Consider the following 22,856-nt stretch of genomic DNA (forward strand, 5'->3'; position numbering starts at 1 on the left):
CTCCCTCTGCCCCTCCTCTCCACTGTTTGCACTTTCTTAAAAAAAAAAAAAAAAAGTATGTATATATATATATATATGTATACATACACACATACATATATATATACATACATATATACATACATACATATATACACATATATATATACATACATATATATATATATGTATGTATATATATATATAATTTATTTTGAGAGAGAAAGAGGGGAAGGGGGAAGCAGGGAAGGTGCAGGGAGAGAGGGAGAGAGAGAATCCCAAGGCTGTCAGTGTAGAGCCTAACAGGCTCACTCCCATGAACAATGGAGATCACAACCCGAGCCGAGATCAAGAGCCAGGGGCTCAACTGACAGAGCCACCCAGCTGCCCCCAAATATCTTTTTAATATCTCTATTAAAAAAGATATTTTTAATCCTTATCTTATGAGGGAGAAAAACATAGGTCAGAGAAGTTGTGTTTTTATCCCAAGGCCACACAGCCAGGAAGCAACCTAGCAGGAATTTGAATGCAGTGTTGTTTTGCTCTGAAGCACATGCTACTCCTTTTCTTTCTTTCTTTTTTTTTTTAAGTTTACTTATTTATTTTGAGAGCAAGAGAGCATAAATGCGTGAGGAACAGAGAGAGGGTGAGAGAGAGAGAGAGAGAGAGAGAATCCCAGGCAGGCTCTGCACCTCCAGATGCAGAGCCCCAAGGGGCCTACGGGGCCCTCAAACCCACAAACGCAGAGATCATGACCAGAGCCAAATTCGGATGCCCAACCAACTGAGCCACCGAGGTGCTCAGTTGAGCCTCCCTTTCTTGAGAGCCAGCAGCCTCTTGGCTGTTTAAAAAGGCACAGGGCTCTCTCCTACTCCTACATATCCTCCAACCCTGGGCTTGTACCTAACTGAAGAAGGTGTGGGCAGCTTCATTGAAGGATTGTTGCGCAAGGCATTGAAAGATTTAGGGTCTGTCCAGATTTCATCTCAGATCCATTGGCTGTTCCACACTTAGTAAGTCTCTACGCTTCTCTGGGTCTCAGCTGCATCTCTATAAAATGAAGAAACTGACCCTGTGACCTGAAGATTGGAGATAGCACGCAAGGGACCTGGTGACTAGGTACACTCTTCAGCTCCTGCCTGATTCTGAGGCAGGTCACATGAGGAGTAGGGTGGGGGTGGAAGTGCTTTGGTTGGTTTGACCCACAATAGCAGCTCTTGTTGCTTGAATGCCTACAGATGAAAAAGCTGAGGCTCATAGACGTGAAGTAATTTGGCCAGGAGAATTGGGATCTGAACCTGAGACTCTCTGATCCCACGCGAGTGCCACGCAACCAGAGTCGGGACCCATAGGAATCAGGAGGCGTTTACCGGTGAAAGGTGGTGAGCTCCCCATCTCTGGAGGTGTGCAAGTCGGTCTGGGCCACGCACAGAGCAGTGGCTGGTGTCCCGGAGCAGACCATAGAGCCTCCCGCAGGCCCCTTTCCGCCTGCCGCGGCGGCCCCGGCCCAGGCGCGAGCGCAGCGCCACCAGGGCGGGGCGGGGGCTGCTATTTCTGTCCGGTGAGCGCAGCCCGCGCCGCGAGGCGGGGGAGGGGGCGCCCGCGCCGCCATATTCCCTCCCGCCGGCCGGCCCCGCGGCGTGCAGACACCATGAGCACCGCCGCCTTCCACATTTCCAGTCTCCTGGAGAAGATGACGTCCAGCGACAAGGACTTCAGGTGCGTCCCGCTGCCCGGCCCCAGTCTCTCCGCCTTCCACTGAAACCCGGGCCTTCTTCGCCTCTGGTCGCGCCGGCCCATCCCCCACGAGCGTGCAGCCCCTGTCCCTCTCCCCACGTAAAGCTCCACCCCTCCCCTGACCCCCGCATCCGCCTCCCCGGCTTCCCTGTTTCCCGCGTCGCTGCCCTGCCCTTTCTACAGTCCCAGCTTCATCTCCCACCGTGCGCGCTTCGACCCCTGCCACTGTCCCCTGGTCGGCGGAGCCCCGGCTCCGCCCCTCTGCACCTTTCCTCTGCCTCCTCTCCTTCTCTGCCCAGCCCTCATCTCTCCCCGTGGCTGATGCGCCCAGGCCCCCCGCTTCAACCCACGGTGAAGCCCTCAGCCCCTCCTTGGGCATCCCAGCGCCTGCCTCTTCTTCCCGGCACTGGAACTCAGTCCCTTGTCGGGCCCACGACCGGGGACTGACTTTTCCATGGATACCCTCAGCACCGCCCTCTTCTCTTCAGAGTCATCCCAGGCCTCCTCCCTGCACTTCATCAGGGCATCTTCTCTCCTCCCCTCCCCTCCCAGGCTTGCTCTGACACAGCCCTAAGGAAGGGGCTGGGCTGAGTGGCTTTGCAGGCACTGGTAGGTGATGGTTGGGGTGGGGGCTTTTAGGGTTTGGGTGCCACTCCCCTTATCATTGTTCCCCTTTCGCCAGACATCTCTGAGCCACACAGGAACAGAGCTGGAAAGAAAGGAGGAAACCTCTCGTCCAACCCCCTCATCCTCAGGGGGAAACTGAGGCCCCTGGAGGCCAAAGGGATTGGCCCTGGTCACACAGCCAGTTCTGGACCCTGGGAGCTAAAAGGAGCCCACAGAGACCAACATAACCCACTTATTGAACATTCTGTCAGTTTATCCCCAGTTTACAGATAGGGAAATGGAGGCTCAGAGTCATGAAGGGGCTAGTCGCAGTCACAGAGCTATGAAGTGGAGGACGTGGGGTCCAAATCCAGGTCAGTCTTAAGCCAGAAACTGAGATCTCAGCAAGGCCATCTGATTCCAGCCCTCTGACAGGTGAGGAGATTGAGGCCCTGTTCTCCTGGTCTGGCTCCTGCCCTCTCCTGACACCCAATCCTCAGCACCCCTCAAGTGCCTCTGAGTAGAGCTTTAGAACACAGTGCTGGATTCAGAGCCTGGCCCCAGCCACTTACTGGCTGTGTGACTGTGGACTTCTGAGCCTCAATTTCTGTTTCTATAAGGTGGGATGATAATAGAACCCACCTCAGAGGGTTGGTGTGTGTATGAAAAGAGTTAATAACATGTGCAATGCCTAGATTAGTGGCTGGCACCAGGTAAGTGCTTAATAAATCGTTACTTATGCACATGAGAAACCTGCCATGCCCTCTGCCCACTCTTTACTTGTAAACCCCACCCCCTTTCTTTCCTCCTTTCACCTGGCTCACCCCTACTCTTTTGTCACCTCTTTGGGATGCCTCCTGACACCCAGGCAGGGTTGGGCACCTCTCCTGGGCTCCCACAGCGCCTTCCCCGCCCCATGTTTCTACTGCATCACTTCTAGCCCCTGCTCCAGGCCTGTGTGTTTCCTTTTTGCATCCCAGAGTCTGTTCGAGGTACACAGAAGGTGCTCAGTGAATGTTTTCTGGATCCCAGGCTCCCTGCTGTGCTGTCCAGTGCAGTCTCAGTCAGTCCACCCCTCTGCCTGGGTGGTATGATTGTCTTTCCTGTTCTTCAGAGGCTTGGCGAGGTGAAGTGACTTGCCCAAGGTCGCATAGTCGGCTAGTGGCCGAGGGGTTTTGCACCACTGTCTCTTGGGCCCCAGGTCCAGTCTCCAAGAGAGGGAGTTGGCCCTGCCATCTAGAGCCAGAGAAGCCCTTTCAGTCTGCTCTGCCTGAGAACACTTAAAACCACCCAAGCATATGAGGATGGTGTCTATTTTTAAAGTCCGAATACCAGGAAGGCTGGGTCCTGCTGACCAACTGTCCAGGTGCCCATGTGGCAGAGTATTTCAGCTGAGTTGCCTCTAGGATTTCTCTGGAATGAAACTGAAACTGTGTCCTCTGGCTTCTGGAGGCAGGTGGCGACAGCAAGTGGGAGTCCCAGGCAGGGTGAAGGAAACCTTTGATCCATGTTGTCCCTCTTTGGGCAGGAGGCTGCTCAGTTCCCACTCAGACTCCAGCAGCCAGATGGATAAACTGGGGGGTCTTGCAGGAATTCCCAAATCATTTTTTGAAAACGTAATAGTAATTGTTGAGGAGCCGGGAGACCTGACTGGTGGGCGGAGACTCCTCCCAACTTGCTGTGTGTCCTTGGACAGCTCCTACAACCCCTCTGAGCCTGGTTTTCCCATCTGCCTCATGAGAAGAGCTGGTTGTCCTATTGAAACCTCCCAAGGATGTTATGAAGTGGAGCAAAGAATATTCCCCTTTCATAGGTGGGAAAAATGAGACTCTAGAGAGGGGTCAGTTGCCTAAATTCACCTAGAATAAATGAAGCCAGACTTCAGTGCTAAAGCTCTTATCTACCAAATTACATGCTTTACATCCCCCACTGCCACCACCACATCCATGTACACAATACGGCTTTCTTTCTCTGTGAGCCGGGTATTTGCAGGAACTCGGGGGTGTTTGAAATGCTGAGGCATCTCTCGGAAGGGTTGGTTTCTTAGTTCGGGTTTCCACACACTGCTTGGCTGTCAGGGGCTGGCTCTCTCCCTCCTTTCCCTCCTGCCCTTGCCCTGCCTTCCAGGCCCTCTCCAGAACTATTCTTTGCTGGGTCTGGAGTCCCAGGGATGAACACGATGGGCCCTTGTGAGTTCACAATCTAATGAGGAGACATGCTGGCGACCAAGCTTGTAATGAAGGATGAGGAGTGCAGAGTGCTCTCACAGAAATCTATCCAGGGGAGCCAAGCATGATTAGAGACTGTGGGTTGGGGATAGGGCACGGTGGTCAGAGGAGTCATCCCTGAGGCTGGGCCATTTGAGCTGGGCCCTTGACAGTCGAATAGGAGTTCAACAGAGAAGAAAGAGGGGGGGCAGGAGGCTCATCTTGGGCAAAGGAACACATTCTTTCAGTTTCCAGGGTGAGCTGGGTCACCATGAACTGCAGCAGAAATGCAGCTTAGAGACCCTGGCTGCCATCTCGGAATGTCCCCTCAGCCGGGCAGACCTAGGAATGCATGTGTCTACCCCACGCCTTGGCCTGGCTCAACTGCAAACCTTCTCCTTCATCTTACCTTGGCTGCATCTGCAATGAGGAGGCCCAGAGGTGGGCACAGTCAGTCCTGCCACTCCCTCCTGGCCTCCAGCCCAGCCTCCTTCCTTTCAGCAGCTTGAGGTTAATCCCAGCTGTTAAAAATAAACAGCAGTGACAAAGACCAGTGCCTTCCCGGTAACAGGGCGCTGGGGGCCTCCCCGTGACATCATGTAGCAGGTCTGAACCTGCAAAGATGAGGCTAGAATCCCGACTGTGATCAGTTTTGCCACAGGAGGCTTGGGAGGGGTGGGGGAGGCTCTTGTTAACAGAGCAAGCTCAAGCCCAAAAGCAAGGCTGGTGTGAGGAGGCAGAGTGGCCTGGTGGGTCACCAAAAGCTGGAGGCTTTCTCTGGGGCTGCCACCGTCTGGCCCTGACTTTGCCGCATCTCTCCTTGCCGCTCTGGCCTTCTCCAGCCTGTCCTCATAAGTGCCTGCGGGAGCCAGTGAACAGGTGCAGTGGGCCTGGTGGGAAGCTGGTGGACTGGAGAGAGTGTCCTACCTAATGAGGGCAGCCATGCCTTGACCAGCCAGTTATTGTCACCAGGGGATGTTGGCCCAGTTGTATCCAAATACTCTATTTTCAAGAGAATCTGGAAATCACAACTTTTACATCAACTTTCCCAGTTTCCCAAATGCTGATAAATCAGATTTTTGAAAAACATCTGCAAGGTGGACACAGCCGAGGGCTGCCAGTGTAAGGCTGCTCTGCCTTCTTAATCCTGGCAGGAGCAGTGCTCCATGATGCCCTTGCAGCCCCAGCTCATGGCCTTCCAACTCAAGACTCCCACTGCAGTTTTCATTCCCTGGGACACAGCATCAGGCTGCACAGATCTGCCCACCTGTGGCTCTGATGCCCACCCTGGACCAGGGAGCCATGGCTGTGGACTGGTCAGCTGTTGACACTAGTGTCTAAGATGTGCTTGTGGCCCATCAGCATGGCCTAGTGCAGTAGTTCTCAGGGTAGGGTCCCCACCCCCAGGAACTTGTTAGAGATGAAAATTCTTGGGCCCTGTCTCAGACCTGATCCCAGAAACCCTGGGGGTGGGGCCCAGCAGTGTCTAACAAGCCTTGTGGGTGATTCTGATGCCAGCTAGAGTTTGAGAACCACTGGTCTAAAGGCAGGGGCTGAGTGGGTTCTCTGAGGTGGGGGTGGGCAGGGCTAGCCCCACTCCACCTGTCTGGTAGAGAGGTGTCTGTTCGACCTTCTACCATGAATGAGAGGTGAATGATGTAACATGCCATTATAATGAAGTACTACTTACTGAGTGCTCATTGTATGCTAAGTCCATCACATACGTTCTTTCATTTTAACTTCCATATAACCCCGCAAGGCAGGTGCTATTCTTATCCCCCCCTTTTTTTTCTGACAGGTAAACTAGGGCTCTGAGAGGTGAAGTGACATGCCCAAGTTCACATTTACATAAATGGCAGAAGCAGGAGCCACCAACCTCAAAGCGCTCAGCATTTGGCCAGGGTGCTGTACCACTCATAGTCTGCCACCATGTGGCAGCTGGTGCCTTACACATGGGTCTCCTTGTAGCCCGACCATGCCTACAGTGCAGATAATCTACTTGCCCTTGAATCTTTGTATCAAGGTCTGCTTCTGGGGGAATGCTGAGATACCTCCCAAATTACTGGGGGCCTGGAGCTGCTCAGTAATCCTCCTCTGCCCTCATGCCCAGGTTCATGGCCACCAGTGACCTGATGTCAGAGCTGCAGAAGGACTCCATCCAGCTGGACGAGGACAGTGAGCGCAAGGTGGTAAAGATGCTGCTCAGGCTCCTGGAGGACAAGAATGGCGAGGTGCAGAACCTAGCCGTCAAGTGGTGAGTTTTGGCCTTGGTATGGATGGGACAAGGCCAGGTGTGACAGAACCCCAGGGATTGCCTCTGTGGGGTGCAGCTTCTGATAGAATAGTTGCTGAGCAGCTCTTGAAGCCCCAGAGGAGGTGGACAGTGCCGTGGTCTGGATTTCCCCAGAAGTCGACCCGGTGACAAGGATTCAAGTGTAAGTTTATTTGGGAAGTGATCTCAGAAAACTCCAGTAGGAGAATAGGAAAATGAGGTAGGGAAGGAAGAAAACCAATAAGGTGTGAAATATCAAGCAAGATACTGCTGTGGGCAGATGGAGCTTAACCCTACTGGGGGCCTTTGGGACACAGTTGTAGGGGACGCCCTGTGGAGTGTTCCACCCGCCAGCTGTCAAGTCCTGTTGAGGCTGTTCCCAAGGTAGCATGGAGGGTTATGTATTCCATGACGCCTCCAGCCAGAGAAAGCCCTGAGGTACAGATGCATGTGCTGGCAGCTGGAAGGTCATGTTGGCACGCAGAAGAGTGGTGAGAGCTGAAGGGAGAGGGGGCCCCAAAAGTCTTTCCCCTTGGCACTATGAGGTTACAGTCCTGAGACCGTGGAGAGTACCTTTAGAGCTAAAAAAGCAAGATGAGGTATGTGCAGGGCACACGTGTGTGTAGGTGGAGGATTGAGGAATGGCAGGGGTCAATGAGAATTGGGGCATTGCCTCTCGAACTCTGTGAGCTAAGCCCAGGCATTCTGGGTCATCTTAATGAATTTCAATTTGATCCTAAGAGCAGAGGGAATTCAGTAGAGTTTTATGCAGGAACATGACGTGGTCATGTTTGTCGTCTGGAAGTATCCCTCTGGCCATTCAGTAGCGATAAGATAGGGTGGATGGTGGTTTCCCAGTAGCAGAACCAGTAACACAGTAGCATGTGTTCGGTATGTAAATGCTTGGGCCCGTTGACTGAAGTGATAAAGTCATGAGAAGCCTGTTCTAAATGTAGGCTCATTGTGGGTGCCATGGCAGCTGGTAGGTAGAGACAGGTATGGATGCTGGGGACTCAGATACCACAAGCAGCGTTGCTCTTAGTGACAAGATTTTCTGAAACGGTGAACATCTCCTGGTAGTTTCCCAAAAAACCAAGTACAGTCTTCCTTTAATTTACCTACACAATTATATGCTTGGAAAATTTAGAGTCTATTAAAATAGTATAAAAAGTACTTTGTGTTTATATGTAAATTGAAAGTAGATTTTGGACTCAGATAATTATAGAAAGGCTTTTTTTTTCCTATACGAATGCCCAGTGGGATGTTAGAACACATCCAGCAGGATGTGAAATATGTTCTGTTTTGCAATATTGTCTTTCCCAGCCACCCCCCACCCCCAAAATAAAAGCCAGAAGCGACATCTTATTAGTTACCATGACCAAAAAAGGCCCCCATAAATTTCCAGAACACCCCTGAGGGCACTGCACCCCAATCAGGAACTATGGGAGGTGGAAACGGGAACCCTATGATTACTTAGATGGAGGAACTGATGGAGAAAAACATCAAGAGAGCCAGGGTTTGCAAACTGGTATGCATTGGAGTATCCTGGGACCCTTGTTGAAGCTATGTATTCCCCAGGGATTCAGATTCAGGAGGGGGAGGAGTGGGGAGAGGAGGCTGAGGTAGGCAGATGAGAAGGCAGCACCTGGGAATCTGCATTCTAATGAACACTAACATCTCAGAACCACTCATTTAGGTCAGAGGTTCTCAACCTTAATGGCACAGTAGAATCACCTAGGGAATTAAAAAAAAAAAAAGACAAAACAAAAAAAAAAACCCTGCCAATGTCCAGGCCACACCTGAAAACCAATTAACTCAGATTCTCTGGGGCTAGCACCCAGGTGACAATTTTTTAAAGGTCCCAGGTGATGGCAATGCACAGTTAAGGCTGAGAACTGGTGTGTCTAGTGTAGCTATTTTTAAAATTCAATGTGGATTCAAATCACCTGGGGCCTTTGTTGAAATGCAGATTCTGGTTCAGTAGCCCTAGGGTAGGACCTGAGAGTCTGCGTCTCTGACAAGTTCCAGGTGATGCTGGTGACACTCATGATGCTGATCTGTGACTACAGTAGGCAAAGCAATGCTCTAAGGCAGAGGTTCTCGAAGTGTGGTCCCTGGACCACCAGTATCAGCATCTACTGAGAACTTACTAGAAATGTAAATTTTCAGGCCCCATCTAGACCTTCTGAATCTGAACATCTGGGGTGGGCCCAGAAGTCAGTTTTAACAAGTCCTTCAGTAGATTCTCATACACGCTCAAGTTTGAGAACTGCTGCTCTCAGGCATTCCTTGGTTTCCAGCTGAGGTTACTGGGTTCACTGGTTTGGCCATACACTGAGATGCAAAACCCAGGAGGTGGTGCAGGTTTGGGAGGTGCCAGGAATGATGTTGGCAGAGCAATAGGGTGCCTCTCCTTCTGGCAAAATAGGGAGTCCCCTGTTGATCTGGAGCCTTTTCCTCAGCACATGTGGCCCTGTGGGCCTGAGGGGACCCTAAGGAGCAGTGTGACTCAGGCTGAGCCTGGGTCTTTTGGACCCCATCCCTCCCTCTCTCCCTACTCAGCCTGGGTCCTCTGGTGGGCAAAGTGAAGGAGTACCAGGTGGAGACCATCGTGGATGCCCTCTGTGCCAACATGCGGTCAGATAAGGAGCAGCTCCGAGACATCGCTGGCATCGGCCTCAAGACTGTCCTGTCGGAGCTCCCCCCTGCAGCCACAGGTACCCAGGCCCCAGAGATTAGGCACTATCATCATTTGTGCTACTTTACAGTTAAGAAACTGGGGCTCAGAGAGTTGAAGGGATTTACCTAAGACCAGCCAGCTAGTAGGTGGCAGAGAATTCAGACCCAGCTCTGTTTAACTTCATGGCTCTGTGTCAGGAATGCTTTAGCTGCGAGTAACAAAATCTAATGACAGCTTGAAGAAGTACAGCGTTGCTTTTCTCACATAATTCTGGAGGGATCAGCCATTCCACTTTTGTAGCAATTCATTTAGCAGCTCAATTAGGACAGGGTGAGGTCTCTGCCTGTGTCTTTTGTTTTTTATAAGGAAAGCACATGTTTCTCCAGAAGCCCTCAGAAGTCTTCTACCTATAGCTCACTGCCCAAAACATGGTCACTTGGCCCCTGCTAAGAGCAAGAGCATCTAGGAAAGGAGCTTCTCCTGCCTCCTTAGTTAGAAGGTAGAAGGCAGAGGTGTTGGATATGGGGTGAATCAGCCAACAGGTCAGCCATCAATTCAGCTTCCTTAGCCACCCCCTTTAGTTCTTTCAGACTCTGGGTCAAACCTTGGACCACGTAGGGTCAGCAGGATTCTCAGGAATGTGAGCTCAGGAACATAATGACAGCAAAGGCTGACCAGAGGTGGAGGCCAGCCCTAGCCTCACTGTGCTGTGCTTTTGCTCCGTGCAGGCTCTGGCCTGGCTACCAACGTGTGCCGGAAGATCACCGGCCAGCTCACCAGTGCCATTGCCCAGCAAGAGGATGTGGCTGTGCAGTTGGAAGCCCTGGACATCCTCTCTGACATGCTGAGCAGGTACAGGAGGCCACCCTGGGCAAGGAAGACCGGGAGAGGGTGGCGAGGGGACAGAGAGGGACTCAAATCCACAGAGCCGGCACTCACTGCACACCAGGCTCTGTGCTTGGTGTCCCTTACTTGTCCTGGCAGCCCTAGGAAGGAGAACTCCTTCGTCTCAATTCTGTAGTCTCTGTCTCTGCCCAAAGTCACTGTCAGCACCAAGGTAACAGTAAATGGCAGAACCTGGGGTTGAATTCAGGTCTCTCCAAGCCCTGAAGCCTGTATATGTTCATCCTCTCTCTCACCCCTTTCTTTCTCTTTTTCTTCTTTGGGGTGATATAGCTGAGCCTTTGTTTGTTTATTTTTAATTTACATCCAAGTTGGTTAGCATATAGTGCAATTATGATTTCAGGAGTAGATTCCAGTGATTCATCCCCTATGTATAACACCCAGTGCTAACCCCAAGTGTCTTCCTTAATGCTCCTTACCCATTTAGCCCCTCCTCCCACCCACAACCCCTCTAGCAACCCTCAGTTTGTTCTCTGTATTTAAGAGTCTGTTTTGTCCCCCTCCTTCTTTTTATATTATTTTTGCTTCCCTTCCCTTATGTTCATCTGTTTTGTATCTTAAAGTCCTCATATGAGTGAAGTCATATGACATTTGTCTTTCTCTGACTAATTTCATTTAGCATAATACCCTCTAGTTCCATTCACATAGTTGCAAATGGCAAGATTTCATTCTTTTTGGTTGCCGAGTAACACTCCATTGTGTGTATGTGTGTGTATATATATATATTTATATATACCACATCTTTATCCATTCACCCATCAATGGACATTTGGGCTCTTTCCATACTTTGGCTATTATTGATAGTGCTGCTATAAACATGGGGGTGCATATGCCCCTTTGAAACAGCACACCTGTATCCCTTGGAAAAATACCTAGTAGTGCAGTTGCTGGGTCGTAGGGTAGTTCTACTTTTAATTTTTTGAGGAACCCCCATACTGTTTTCCGGAGTGGCGGCCCCAGTTTGCATTCCCACCAGCAGTGCAAAAGGGATCCTCTTTCTCCGCATCCTCGCCAACATCTGTTGTTGCCTGAGTTGTTAATGTTAGCCATTCTGACAGGTGTGAGGTGGTATCTCATTGTGGTTTTGATTTGTATTTCCCTGATGATGAGAGATGTTGAGCATTTTTTCATGTGCCGGTTGGCCATCTGGATGTCTTCTTTGGAGAAGTGTCTATTCCTGTCTTCTGCCCATTTCTTCACTGGATCATTTGTTTTTTGGGTGTTGAGTTGGATAAGTTCTTTAAAGATTTTGGATTCTAACCCTTTATCTGATGTGTCGTTTGTAAATATCGTCTCCCATTCCGTTGGTTGCCTTTTAGTTTTGCTGATTGTTTCCTTTGCTGTGCAGAAGCTTTTTATTTTGATGAGGTCCCAATAGTTCATTTTTGCTTTTGTTTCCCTTGCCTCCAGAAACATGTTGAGTAAGAAGTTGCTGCGGCCGAGGTCAAAGAGGTGTTTGCCTGCTTTCTTCTCTAGGATTTTGATGGCTTCCTGTCTTACATTTTAGGTCTTTCATCTGTTTTGAGTTTATTTTTGTGTATGGTGTAAGAAAGTGGTCCAGGTTCATTTTTCATGTCTCTGTCCAGTTTTCCCAGTACCACTTGCTGAAAAGACTGTCTTTACTCCATTGGATATTCTTTTCTGCTTTGTCAAAGATTAGTTGGCCATATGTTTGTGGGTCTATTTCTGGGTTCTCTGTTCTGTTCCATTGATCTGAGTGTCTATTTTTGTTGGGCCTGTATTTTAAATTGTATTGCACATTTTAAAACCATTCATTCACCCTTCAAGACTTGAGCACCTACTCCACGACCCAGAAAAATGTCAGGTGCTGAACTGGTACTGGGAATGTGGAGATGGAGGAGTCTGGGGCACTCCTAGGAAGGAGCTCACAGACACATAAACTAAGGGGAGTAAGAATAACAGTAAGGAAAAGAGCAGTCTTTAGGAGCTCAGAGGAGGAGCCCCTAACCTGGATGGGGGTAGGGAACCTTCCTAGAGAGGGTCCTGCTAGCTCAGCCTTCAAGGATGGGCAGGACTTGTCCAGTATTGGGTGGGCATAAAGGGGACCCTGGTAGGAGAGACTGCCTTCGGCCCAGAGGCTGGAGAAGACGTGGGGTCCTGGGGGTTGTACAACATAGGTGTGGCGCTCGGGTGTAATGTGGAGAGGGCTGGGCAAGAGCTTAGATCACACTGAATGTGTGAGGAGTGGGGTGGAGGTCAGGGCAGGGGTCCAGGAATGCCTTGTGTATATTTGTGTGCTTCAGACTCCTCTTCCTGTCTGCAGTGTGCATGGTAGATGGGAGGGGTTGAATGGGCAAGGAGACTGGTTAGGAGGCTTCTGCAGGCAGGTGAACTCAGGTTATATTTAGTAGATAGACTCCACAGGGAGATAGACTTGGAGTGGGTCAGGGGCAAAGACTCAAAGATGACACCCAGGCGTTTGGCTTTACTAAGTGGGGGCCCAGACATAGGGCCATTGGCTGTGGTGGGGTGCACTCTGGGAACAAAGAGCAGGTGTGTGGGGAAGAAGGTGATGGGTTCATTTGGGCATGTTGAATCTGAAGTGCCTGGGAGGCACCCACTCAACCAAAGACTCCATGAAGGCAGGCCCTAGGCTCACCTGAGCTCCCAGCACAGGCCCTATGACATTGTAGGTGAACAAATAAATAAATGAAATCCAGCGAGCTGGCCTGGATATGAGAGCGTGAGGTCAATGTGCTTGTGTGGAGTGAGAGAAGAAAAGGTCTCAGGATATGTGTGGGACAGAAAATGCACAGGCCTGTTTGGAGGTGAGGATAGAAGCTGCTGAAGTGAGCAGGGGCTGTATTCTACCTGCGCATTCTCTGGTTTTGCCTCTTGCCTTGATCTCAGAGCTCAGCTTATCCAAAGGGCACTGGAGAGCCATTGAAGGAGTTAGGCAGAGGAGTGACCAGGTCAGAGGTAGGTTTTAGACCACTGTGATCTCAGTAAAGGGGATGGATGGTCAGGGTATTTGGAGAGTGTGCCTAGAGGCAAAGCCCAGACTCCCAAGGAAATCAGCCTCACTGGAGACACCCAAACTCTATTACCATCAGGCCTTCTCCCCAGGCTGGCAACCTGGACATCTGGATTCAACTCCTGGCCTTGTATTTCTTGGCTGAGTGGTCTTGAGAAAGTCCCTCCCCTCTCCTTCTCTTGTGTAATAAGAATAAATAATTACTCCACACAGTTGCAGGGCGCCTTTCCTTATACCAAGGCCGATTGGGTTGTCATAATTCTGGCGAGGAGGTCAGGAGAGGATTGGGGGAAGGAGAGCTGCCTGGCCCAGGTTGCCCTCTGGGTGGGCCCCGTCCGACGTCCCCTCCGACTCCCCAGGTTGGGCGCCCCTCTGGGTGCCTTCCACGCCAGCCTCCTGCACTGTCTGCTGCCGCAGCTGAGCAGCCCACGCCTGGCTGTGCGCAAGCGGGCAGTCGGGGCACTCGGCCACCTGGCGGCCGCCTGCAGCACCGACCTCTTCGTGGAGCTCGCTGACCACCTGCTGGATCGGCTGCCCGGCCCGCGTGCGCCCGCCAGCCCCGCCGCGATCCGCACTCTGATCCAGTGTTTGGGTAGCGTCGGCCGGCAGGCAGGCCACCGTCTCGGTAAGGGGGTGGAGTCCCTCTGTAAGGGGGCGGGGCCGAAGTGGGGAGATGCCGCGGGGCCTGGGGCGGACTGCAGCCTAGGTAAGGGGGTGTGGCTCAGGCAGGGTCGGAACTGGGGAGAGGGGTGGGGCCGGAGTGTCAGCCACCTCCTAGTTAAGGGAGCGTGGCTAACATCTCAAAGGGGGAGGGCGGACCTTGACAGGCAGTGGGTAGGCCCTGAGCTCCACATGCTTCTGAGCCTTACCTACCTGTTATGAGTCTCCCTGGTAATTATAAATCATGCCACCAAACTTAAATACAATATGTTCTATCGTCCTACTTTGACAGATATGCTATAGTAACAATCTATAAGCTGGGTTTGAATTTTTAAAAATTTTTACTGGGGGATAAGGTACATACAGTAAACTGCACTACCTAAAGTGTACAATTAGGTGTGTTTTGACCTATGTGTACAGCTGTGAAATTACTACAACAGTAAAGGTGCAGAACATTTCCATCACCCCCCAAAGTTTCTCTGTGCCCTTTTCCAGTCCGACCCTCCCTCTGCCCTACTCCAGGCAAGCACTGATCTGCTTTCTGTCACCAGAGGTTAGCTTTATAGAAATGGAATCCTGCAGTCGGGGTTGAATTTATCTTCAAGCACATCAGAGTTCTGGGCTGGAACAAGGCAGTGTGGGTAGAGTTGGCCACGGTCTACCCCTCCTTCCTCTCTGGCTCTCTCACTCCAGGGGACTTTATGAACACACATGGGGAACACAGGCTGAAGTCCATGCTCTGTCCACATCCTCTCTCAAACAACAGCTACCTGTTGGTCACTCTTGGGAGTATGAACCCAAGAAGGATGTCTGCACAGGGTCAGACTAGGGTTCATGGTCAATTGGGCAGGAAAATGAGAAAGGGTGTGACTGGAGAAGGGCTGGGACAGAACCCTTTAAAGAGGTGGGCACCTCTTGCCTGGTGCATAAGGGCAGTGCCTGCATTTCTGTTTTTCCCACCTAGGGCTACAACCTAGTGCAGGAAATAAGAGGAGGGCATGAATAATAGTTTCAACAACAGATGCTACTTGAGTGCCTCCCCTGTGCCAAGACTTAGGTGGAGCTCTTTATCTGCAACATGTCATTAATCTTCACAAAATCTCTGCCTGGTAGGCATTGCTGTCCCTACTGGGAAGATGAGTAGATGAAGCTCAGAGAAGTGTTGTGCTGTGTCCAAGGTTGCATAGGTCATAGGTGGCAGAGACAAGGCTAGAACCCACATCTGCTCAACTCTGAAGCTGCTGAGTTGAGTTTGCAGTGGCCAGGGCTGCAGGTGCAGGGACTAGCTGAGTGCTGTGGGCTGAGGGAGCCTGGGGATAGGTCTGTCCTGCCCTCAGTGATACACCTGGCTCTCTAGGGGCCCACCTGGACCGCCTGATGCCCCTGGTGGAGGAATTCTGCAACCTGGATGACGATGAGCTCCGGGAGTCCTGCCTCCAGGCCTTTGAGGCCTTCCTGAGAAAGTAGGTGCAGTACGGGTGCCAGGAGAGGGGGGCCCACGGTTTCTTTGGGAAGTTGGTGGGGAAGGGGTGGGACAGGATGCTGGCCTCAAAGCACTAAGATCTCAGGACTCACCACCGGGCCCACCTGCTACCCTGTCCTGCCTGTCCAGCAGAGCCTCCCCACTCCCACCCCAACAGATGCCCCAAGGAGATGGGTCCTCATGTGCCCAATGTGACCAGCCTCTGCCTCCAGTACATGAAGCATGACCCCAACTATAACTACGACAGTGACGAGGATGAAGAGCAGATGGAGACAGAAGACAATGAATTCAGTGAGCAAGGTGGGTGGCCAACTGGTCACTGGGGCTAGAAGGCGGAAATGGGTGCAGCTTTCCTGGGACACCCCCTCGGCCCCCCAGCCAGAGACAAGACCACATCTGGCACCTCCACCGTGGTCTTAAGCCTTCCTCACTCTCTAGCCCTGACCTCCATAATCTGGATTCCACAGGCCCCCACCCTCTGCACAGATCAAGGTAATGATAGTAATTCCTGTCATTTATTGAGCATCTACTGGTGTGCTGAGCATTTTCATTTCATGGTCATTCTAATAACCCTAGAAAACCAGGTGTTTATTATTATCCCCATTTAAAAAAAATTTTTTTTTAACGTTTATTATTGAGAGACAGAGACAGAGCATGAGCATAGGAGGGGCAGAGAGAGGAGGAGACACAGAATCTGAAGGAGGTTCCAGGCTCTGAGCTGTCAGCACAGAGCCCGACGCGGGGCTCAAACTCACAAACCCAGCAAAATCATGACCTGAGCCGAAGTCAGACGCTCAACCGACTAAGCCACCCAGGTGCCTCTTATTATCCCCATTTTTTAGACAAGGAAACCCAGACTTAGAGTAGAGATTTGCCTGCGATAACACAGCTAGGAAGTGGCAAAACTGGGCTTGCAGTCTCCACCTCTATGCTGCCATATCTGTACCTGCTTAGTAACAGTTTCTAAGAGATGAAGCTTTCACCCAGCAGAGTGAAACTCTAGTAGTGGAATGATAGGTACTGGCAGGGGGAGAGAGATACCTGGATGGGGAATGGACGCAGTGGCTTTTTTCCGTTCGTGCCCATGGTCCTAGCTGTCACTGATGGCCCTGGGCCTGTAGGGCATTGATGGAGGCAAAGGACTTAGGGCCTGATCTCACTCAGGGTGAGATGGGATGGTAGGAGACAAGGTTGGACAGGCGTTTTGAAGCCCAAATGCCAAGCCAGGGAGGTTGAGCATTTTCTTGTCAGTAGCAGGGAGCTATGGATTTTTCTTCCTGGGTGGCATAGGGTGGAGATAACAAACAACGATCCATCCGAGGATATCTGCAGTGCTGATAGGACACATCCATGGGACCATCCACATGGCCCACTGTGGCTTCTCCAGATGTCAGTGCTCTGAAAGTCTGAGTCATCTGCAGAGCGGCACGGATAGAAAGAACACACTGGGTCTGTGTGTGTTACACACTAACTGTCCCTAGTTAGGACTGTCCCCTTCTTAGCCTCATGTGTGTCTCTCCAGATGTATGGGTGGACCTCGTGGGCCTGAATCTTAGCTCTATTGTTTCCTAGCTGTGTGTCCTCAGGAGAGTCTCTCACCCTCTCTGAGCCTTATTCTTGTCATCTATAAAATGGGGCTCAAGGCACCCTCATTCCTGAGGCGTGGTAAAGTACTTGATGAGGTCTGTATTTGGAGAGTAGAAAGCTTGAAGAGTAGAAAGTCACACAAACACAGCTTTTCCTTGTTAGTAGTCCTGCTTGGAAGCCAGAATCCGGACTTGAGAGGCTGGGGCCAGAGGTGGAGGAAGTGAGGAGGCCAAAGGGAGGCCCTGTCAACTGTCGTTTCTGGAATCCCAACAAGTGAAACATCACACAGCCAGTTCTGAAACGAAAGGATGGGTTTTGTGCCCCAAATGGATTGTCTTAAACCCTCACTGATGACTTGGAAGTTAGTTTTGTCCCTCATGTAGGCAAAACAATGAAGGGTCTGGAGACAAAGGGAGGATTCTGGTTTAACACCAACTGTATCCCTGCTCATGTAACTTGGGGTGAGCCGTTTCCCCCCAGTTTCCACATTTCTACAGGGGTGAAATAATCCTTGTCTTACAAGATGGTTGTGAGGCTCAGATGAGGTTGTGGATCTGAAGTGCTTGGCACCACGTTTGGCACGCAGTAGGTGTTCACTAAATGGCAGGTAACATTCCTAATAGTGTGTAAATCAAAATTGAAAGATGAAACAGTCCTGACTCCCTCCTCCCTGCCCCCTCTCTTGTCACTTCCCCATCCTGCGAGACAGCCTGAGTGGGGCCAGGACACATGGGTGTCCTGTTCATGCCCCAGAGAGTGAGGACGAGTACAGTGATGATGATGACATGAGCTGGAAGGTGCGCCGGGCAGCGGCCAAGTGCATGGCCGCCTTGATCGGCTCTCGGCCCGACCTGCTGTCTGACTTCCACTGCACCCTGGCGCCTGCACTCATCCACCGCTTCAAGGAACGCGAGGAGAATGTCAAGGCTGACGTCTTCGGGGCTTACATTGTGTTGCTGCGGCAGACACGGCCCCCAAAGGGGTGGCTGGAGGCCATGGAGGAGCCCACCCAAACAGGCAGCAACCTGCATATGCTGCGTGGCCAGGTGGGCATGCCTCCTCCTGTCTCCCATCCTTGCTCCTGCACTCATGACTCACCCTCCCACCTGCTCACCCTTCCATCCCTCCACCACCGCACCATCTGTCCACCCAGTGAGATGTGTGCACTGAGCACCCACTGTGTGTCTGGCCCTGTGTTAGGTGCTGAGTATAGTGGGGAGCATGGCAGGTGAAGGCCTGGCCCCTGGACCACACAGGGTAGGGGCAGATGGACAACCCAAATAGGGCTTCCAGCCCCCTAAGAAGGAGTTTCAGTTTTATTCTAAGAGCCTAGAAGCCACAGGAGGGGAATTACAGGATCCCATTCCCATTTGAAGGAGCTCACTCTGGTTGCTGTGTGGGAAATGAATTGTCACAGGGAGGGAAAGAATAGATGCTGGAGGCCAACAGGAGGCCGTTGCTGCTGTCCAGGTGAAAGGAATGGCGCTTCGGGCTGGGGGTAGGGGCAAGAGGAGTGGTCAGACTGGAGGAGTAGTATTTGGGTCTTGATGTCAAATTGGATGTGAAGGGTGAGGGACAGGAAGGTGTCTATGTGAGTTCCAGGGTCTGGCTAAAACATGGGCTGCAGTTCCTTGACCTGGTGGAGAAGGGAATATCTAGAGTTCCATTCTGGACATTTAAGGTTCCAGGTCCTCGGATGCCCACGTTGAGGTCAGACAGGCGGTTAGCACACGAATCTGGTGTTGAAGATGGAGATCTGGGAGTCTTTGCTTCACTGGAATCTGAAGCTCAGTGAACAGATGGGCTCCTCTGGAGAGAGAATCTACCCAGGGAAGGGAAAGGGGCCTCCTTGCTTCCCCCTTATGGAGTGTATGGGTGAGAGCCAGACTGCCAGGTGACCTTGAGCAAGTCACTTAACCTCTCTCTGCCTGTTCCCTATCTGTAAAGAGCCCAGGAATAGTTCCTACCACAGAGGGTCTGTGTATGGAGCGAGTGATGGAAAGCTTGAGATGGAGTGATCCTCTCACACTGGGGGTCCTCCATGGGCATGTGCCCCAGCAAAGCTCCCCAGTGGTCGGTGGGACGCCCTGGTTTCCTGGGTGGTCACGTTTCTCCTTCAAACTGCCCACAGGTGCCTCTCGTGATCAAGGCCCTGCAGCGGCAGCTTAAGGATCGGAGTGTCAGGGCCCGCCAGGGCTGCTTCAGCCTCCTCACTGAGCTGGCAGGCGTCCTCCCTGGCAGCCTTGCAGAGCACATGCCCGTGTTGGTCGCAGGTAGGATGGACTACAACCAGGTATCTCTCAGCCTGGGCTCTTCCAGAACCCAGACCCCAGGCCTCAATCCCCATGGGTAACCTGTTCAGCAGCCTATGGTGGCTCCCCACTGCCAGCGGTGAGAACAAAGCTGGGGTGCAGGCCCTTCTTTCTGGTTTCAGGGGAGTTTCCTGGCCTTGTGTCCCTCAGCCCTGGCCAAGCCCTGATTTTTCAGGATCTGCAACATAAGAGCCCTGGGGCCTGGGTCCAGCTCACATGCCTGCCGGTGCTCCCCCCCACCCATATCCAGGGATTGCCTGGGGCTCCCTAACCTTTGCACCCACCCCACAGGCATCGTCTTCTCTCTGGCGGACCGTTCCAGCTCTTCCACCATCCGGATGGATGCCCTGGCCTTCCTGCAGGGGCTGCTGAGTACAGAGCCAGCTGAGGCCTTCCATTCACACCTGCCGACTCTCCTGCCACCTGTGATGGCCTGCGTGGCTGACCCTTTCTACAAGATCGCAGCTGAGGCCCTGCTGGTGCTCCAGGAGCTGGTGCGGGCCCTGTGGCCACTGGACAGGCCTCGGACGCTGGACCCTGAGCCATATGTTGGAGAAATGTCTGCAGCCACCCTAGCACGGCTCCGTGCCACTGACCTGGACCAGGAGGTGAAGGAGCGTGCCATTGCCTGCATGGGCCACCTCGTGGCCCACCTGGGTGACCGGCTTGGGGATGACCTACAGCCATCGCTATTGCTCCTTCTGGACCGCCTGCGGAATGAGATCACCCGGCTGCCTGCTGTCAAGGCACTGACGCTGGTGGCCTTGTCCCCATTGCGGCTTGACCTGCAGCCCATTGTGGCTGAGGCACTGCCCATTCTGGCCTCGTTTCTGCGAAAGAACCAACGGGCGCTGCGCTTGGCCACACTGGCTGCCCTGGATGCCCTGACCCAGAGCCAGGGACTGAGCCTCCCTCCGTGTGCTGTGCAGGCCGTGCTGGCCGAGCTGCCTGCCCTGGTCAGTGAGAACGACATGCATGTGGCTCAGCTGGCTGTGGACTTCCTTGCCACGGTGACCCAGGCCCAGCCGGCCTCTTTGGCCAAGGTCAGCGGCCCTGTGCTCTCAGAGCTGCTGCGGTTGCTACGCTCACCCCTGTTGCCAGCAAGTGTGCTGGCAGCTGCTGAAGGCTTCCTGCAGGCCCTGGTGGGGACGCGCCCCCCGTGCGTGGACTACGAGGAGCTCATCAGCATGCTCACTGCGCCTGTTTACGAACAGGCTGCGGACGGCGGGCCGGGCCTGCACAAGCAGGTGTTCCACTCTCTGGCTCGGTGTGTGGCAGCCCTTGCGGCCGCTTGTCCCCAGGAGGCGGCAGGCACGGCAAACCGCCTGGTCTGCGATGCCAGGTCGCCCCACTCGAGCACAGGGGTCAAGGTCCTGGCTTTCCTGTCACTGGCTGAAGTGGGCCAGGTGGCCGGGCCAGGCCCCCAGCGGGAGCTGAAGGCAGTGCTCCTGGAAGCCTTGGGGTCACCCAGTGAGGACGTGAGGGCGGCCGCCTCCTATGCACTGGGCCGCGTGGGCGCCGGGAACCTGCCTGACTTCCTGCCCTTCCTGCTGGGGCAGATCGAGGCTGAGCCCCGGCGGCAGTACTTGCTGTTGCACTCGCTCAGGGAGGCCCTGGGGGCCGCCCAGCCCGACAGCCTGAAGCCCTACGCCGAGGACATCTGGGCCCTGCTGTTCCAGCGCTGTGAGGGTGCCGAGGAGGGCACCCGGGGGGTGGTGGCTGAGTGCATCGGCAAGCTGGTCCTCGTGAACCCTCCATTCCTTCTGCCCCGATTCCGGAAGCAGCTTGCTGCAGGTAGGGGCACAGGTGTGGGCAAAGGCAGTCCAGGTCGGAGGTGGGCAGTTTCTCCCAAGTGGCTCACTCACAGGGAGCTAATTCAAGTGACTAGATCTGAAGAGTCTTGGTGTGGATAAGGCAAAGGCAGAGAAGCCATTAAAAACACAGTGTTTCCTGAGACGTGTAGGCCCCCTCCTGGGGGCTCTCTGGGATGGAGGAGACAGAATCCTTAATACATCCCTACAAAAAATAAGTTTTTCATGATGCCGCCTTCATACTCCTTGGTGTGGACAGCAGCCTCATGCTCCAGGCACAAGTTAATAAAAGGAGTTCTTGGCCTGCAGGGAGTGCAGCTCTCTTGGGTTTGTTTGAGCCAGGAGCAAATGTCAGTATAGACTAGGTAGGACCGGGGGTCATACTCATAGGGTTTGGGGAGGGTCCAGCAAAAACCAGGGGCAGGTTTTGTGTGGTTCGGTAAGGGCACGTCAGGGCTCTCTGAAACTCAGGGAGGAAGAAAGCAGACAGGTGGGGCTGTGGGGCTCTTGGGTAAGTGAAAGCCCCTGGGAATGAAAGGCCTCCAGGCCTTGAGCTGGCCAGCTGCTCCTCTGAGAGAGTCAGAGGGTGTATTTATTCACATAACGAAGGCAAAGTGCTTGGTATAGCATATGGTATGTAATTAATACTAAGTAAAAACTGCTGTTGTTATGTTCATGATCACAGTTAAGCCCTCACTGGGCTGCTGGGTTTATAAGAAGCAGCTTGGTGGCTCACACCACTGCATGGACGAGAAGAACGTGTTGAGGACATTGCCTGTTACACTCACAGGGCTCTTCACAAGGAAGCTTGAGGGGCCAGAGTCTTAGGATATGAGGAGCAGCCCCGCCATTTCCAAGCCCTGATTCACTTCTGCCTCATGCACCCTTTTGAACCAGTTAAGCGGTCACATTGCCTTTTTACCACCAACTGCCTGGAAGCTTAGAGCCAGACTCATGGCCTGCTTCCAGCAAGTTCATGGGACTTCCTAGGTGGCTCTCCCTGCCCTCACTCTAGTCTTCCTTTCACTTCCTTGCCTGTGTTTTTCCTTGGCCTCGTTTTTCTCATTTAAAAAAAAATTTTTTAATTAATGTTTTTATTTATTTTTGAAGGACTGAGAGAGACAGCATGAGCGGGAGAGGAACAGAGAGAGAGGGAGACACAGAATTTGAAGCAGGCTCCAGGCTCTGAGCTGTCAGCACAGAGCCGGATGCAGGGCTCAAACCCATGAATCGTGACATCATGACCTGAGCTGAAGTCGGAAGCTTAACTGACTGAGCCACCCAGCCGCCCCTCGTTTTTCTTATCTTAAATTCACTTAATCCTGTTCTGTTGTCCATGTCTTCATGAGCCACACTGAATCTTGTCATAAGCCAGTCAGGATAGAGAAAGAGGAAAGAACTGTAAGTCTCAAGTCAGTAACTCTTTTCCGTTTTCACACCTTGGGACCAAAGTGTAAACTTTCTTCTGACTCGAATGTAAGGGCTAAATGACGGAAACAACCTTAACCCCTCACTGTTGGGTGCTGAGGTAGAGAGGAGGGAGCAGCTGCTGGGTTCTTTGTTTCACCATAATGGGAAGTGTATTCCCCACCCCTTTTTCAGCCTCTATATTCAGAAAGCAAGC

The 22,856-nt window shown here is 52.5% G+C and overlaps 2 protein-coding genes across 9 annotated transcripts in view; one reads left to right on the plus strand and one right to left on the minus strand.

The window, feature by feature from the left end:
- TMEM40 (transmembrane protein 40) overlaps positions 1–1,591 on the minus strand; it is a 79,815-nt gene extending 78,224 nt beyond the window's left edge. For 7 of the 8 annotated variants that reach the window (XM_060631811.3, XM_060631815.3, XM_060631814.3 and 4 more), the window contains exons 1-2: positions 1,350–1,591; positions 1,051–1,211 (exon numbers count right to left, since the gene is read on the minus strand). In XM_060631811.3, the coding sequence (XP_060487794.3) occupies positions 1,051–1,211; positions 1,350–1,591 (403 nt within the window). The remainder of the gene's footprint in view (positions 1–1,050; positions 1,212–1,349) is intronic. The other variant, XM_060631816.3, reaches the window with a different exon arrangement.
- Positions 1,592–22,856, plus strand: part of CAND2 (cullin associated and neddylation dissociated 2 (putative)) — a 33,271-nt gene continuing 12,006 nt past the window's right edge. Inside the window, exons 1-10 of the mRNA XM_060631805.3 lie at positions 1,592–1,698; positions 6,640–6,783; positions 9,364–9,518; positions 10,210–10,333; positions 13,739–14,004; positions 15,397–15,502; positions 15,680–15,822; positions 17,863–18,155; positions 19,241–19,382; positions 19,713–21,215. Coding sequence (XP_060487788.1) covers positions 1,631–1,698; positions 6,640–6,783; positions 9,364–9,518; positions 10,210–10,333; positions 13,739–14,004; positions 15,397–15,502; positions 15,680–15,822; positions 17,863–18,155; positions 19,241–19,382; positions 19,713–21,215 — 2,944 coding nt within the window. The 5' untranslated portion in view covers positions 1,592–1,630. The remainder of the gene's footprint in view (positions 1,699–6,639; positions 6,784–9,363; positions 9,519–10,209; positions 10,334–13,738; positions 14,005–15,396; positions 15,503–15,679; positions 15,823–17,862; positions 18,156–19,240; positions 19,383–19,712; positions 21,216–22,856) is intronic.

Source organism: Panthera onca, chromosome A2, assembly GCF_046562875.1.
Source record: "Panthera onca isolate mPanOnc1 chromosome A2, mPanOnc1 haplotype 2, whole genome shotgun sequence".
NCBI lineage: Eukaryota > Metazoa > Chordata > Mammalia > Carnivora > Felidae > Panthera > Panthera onca.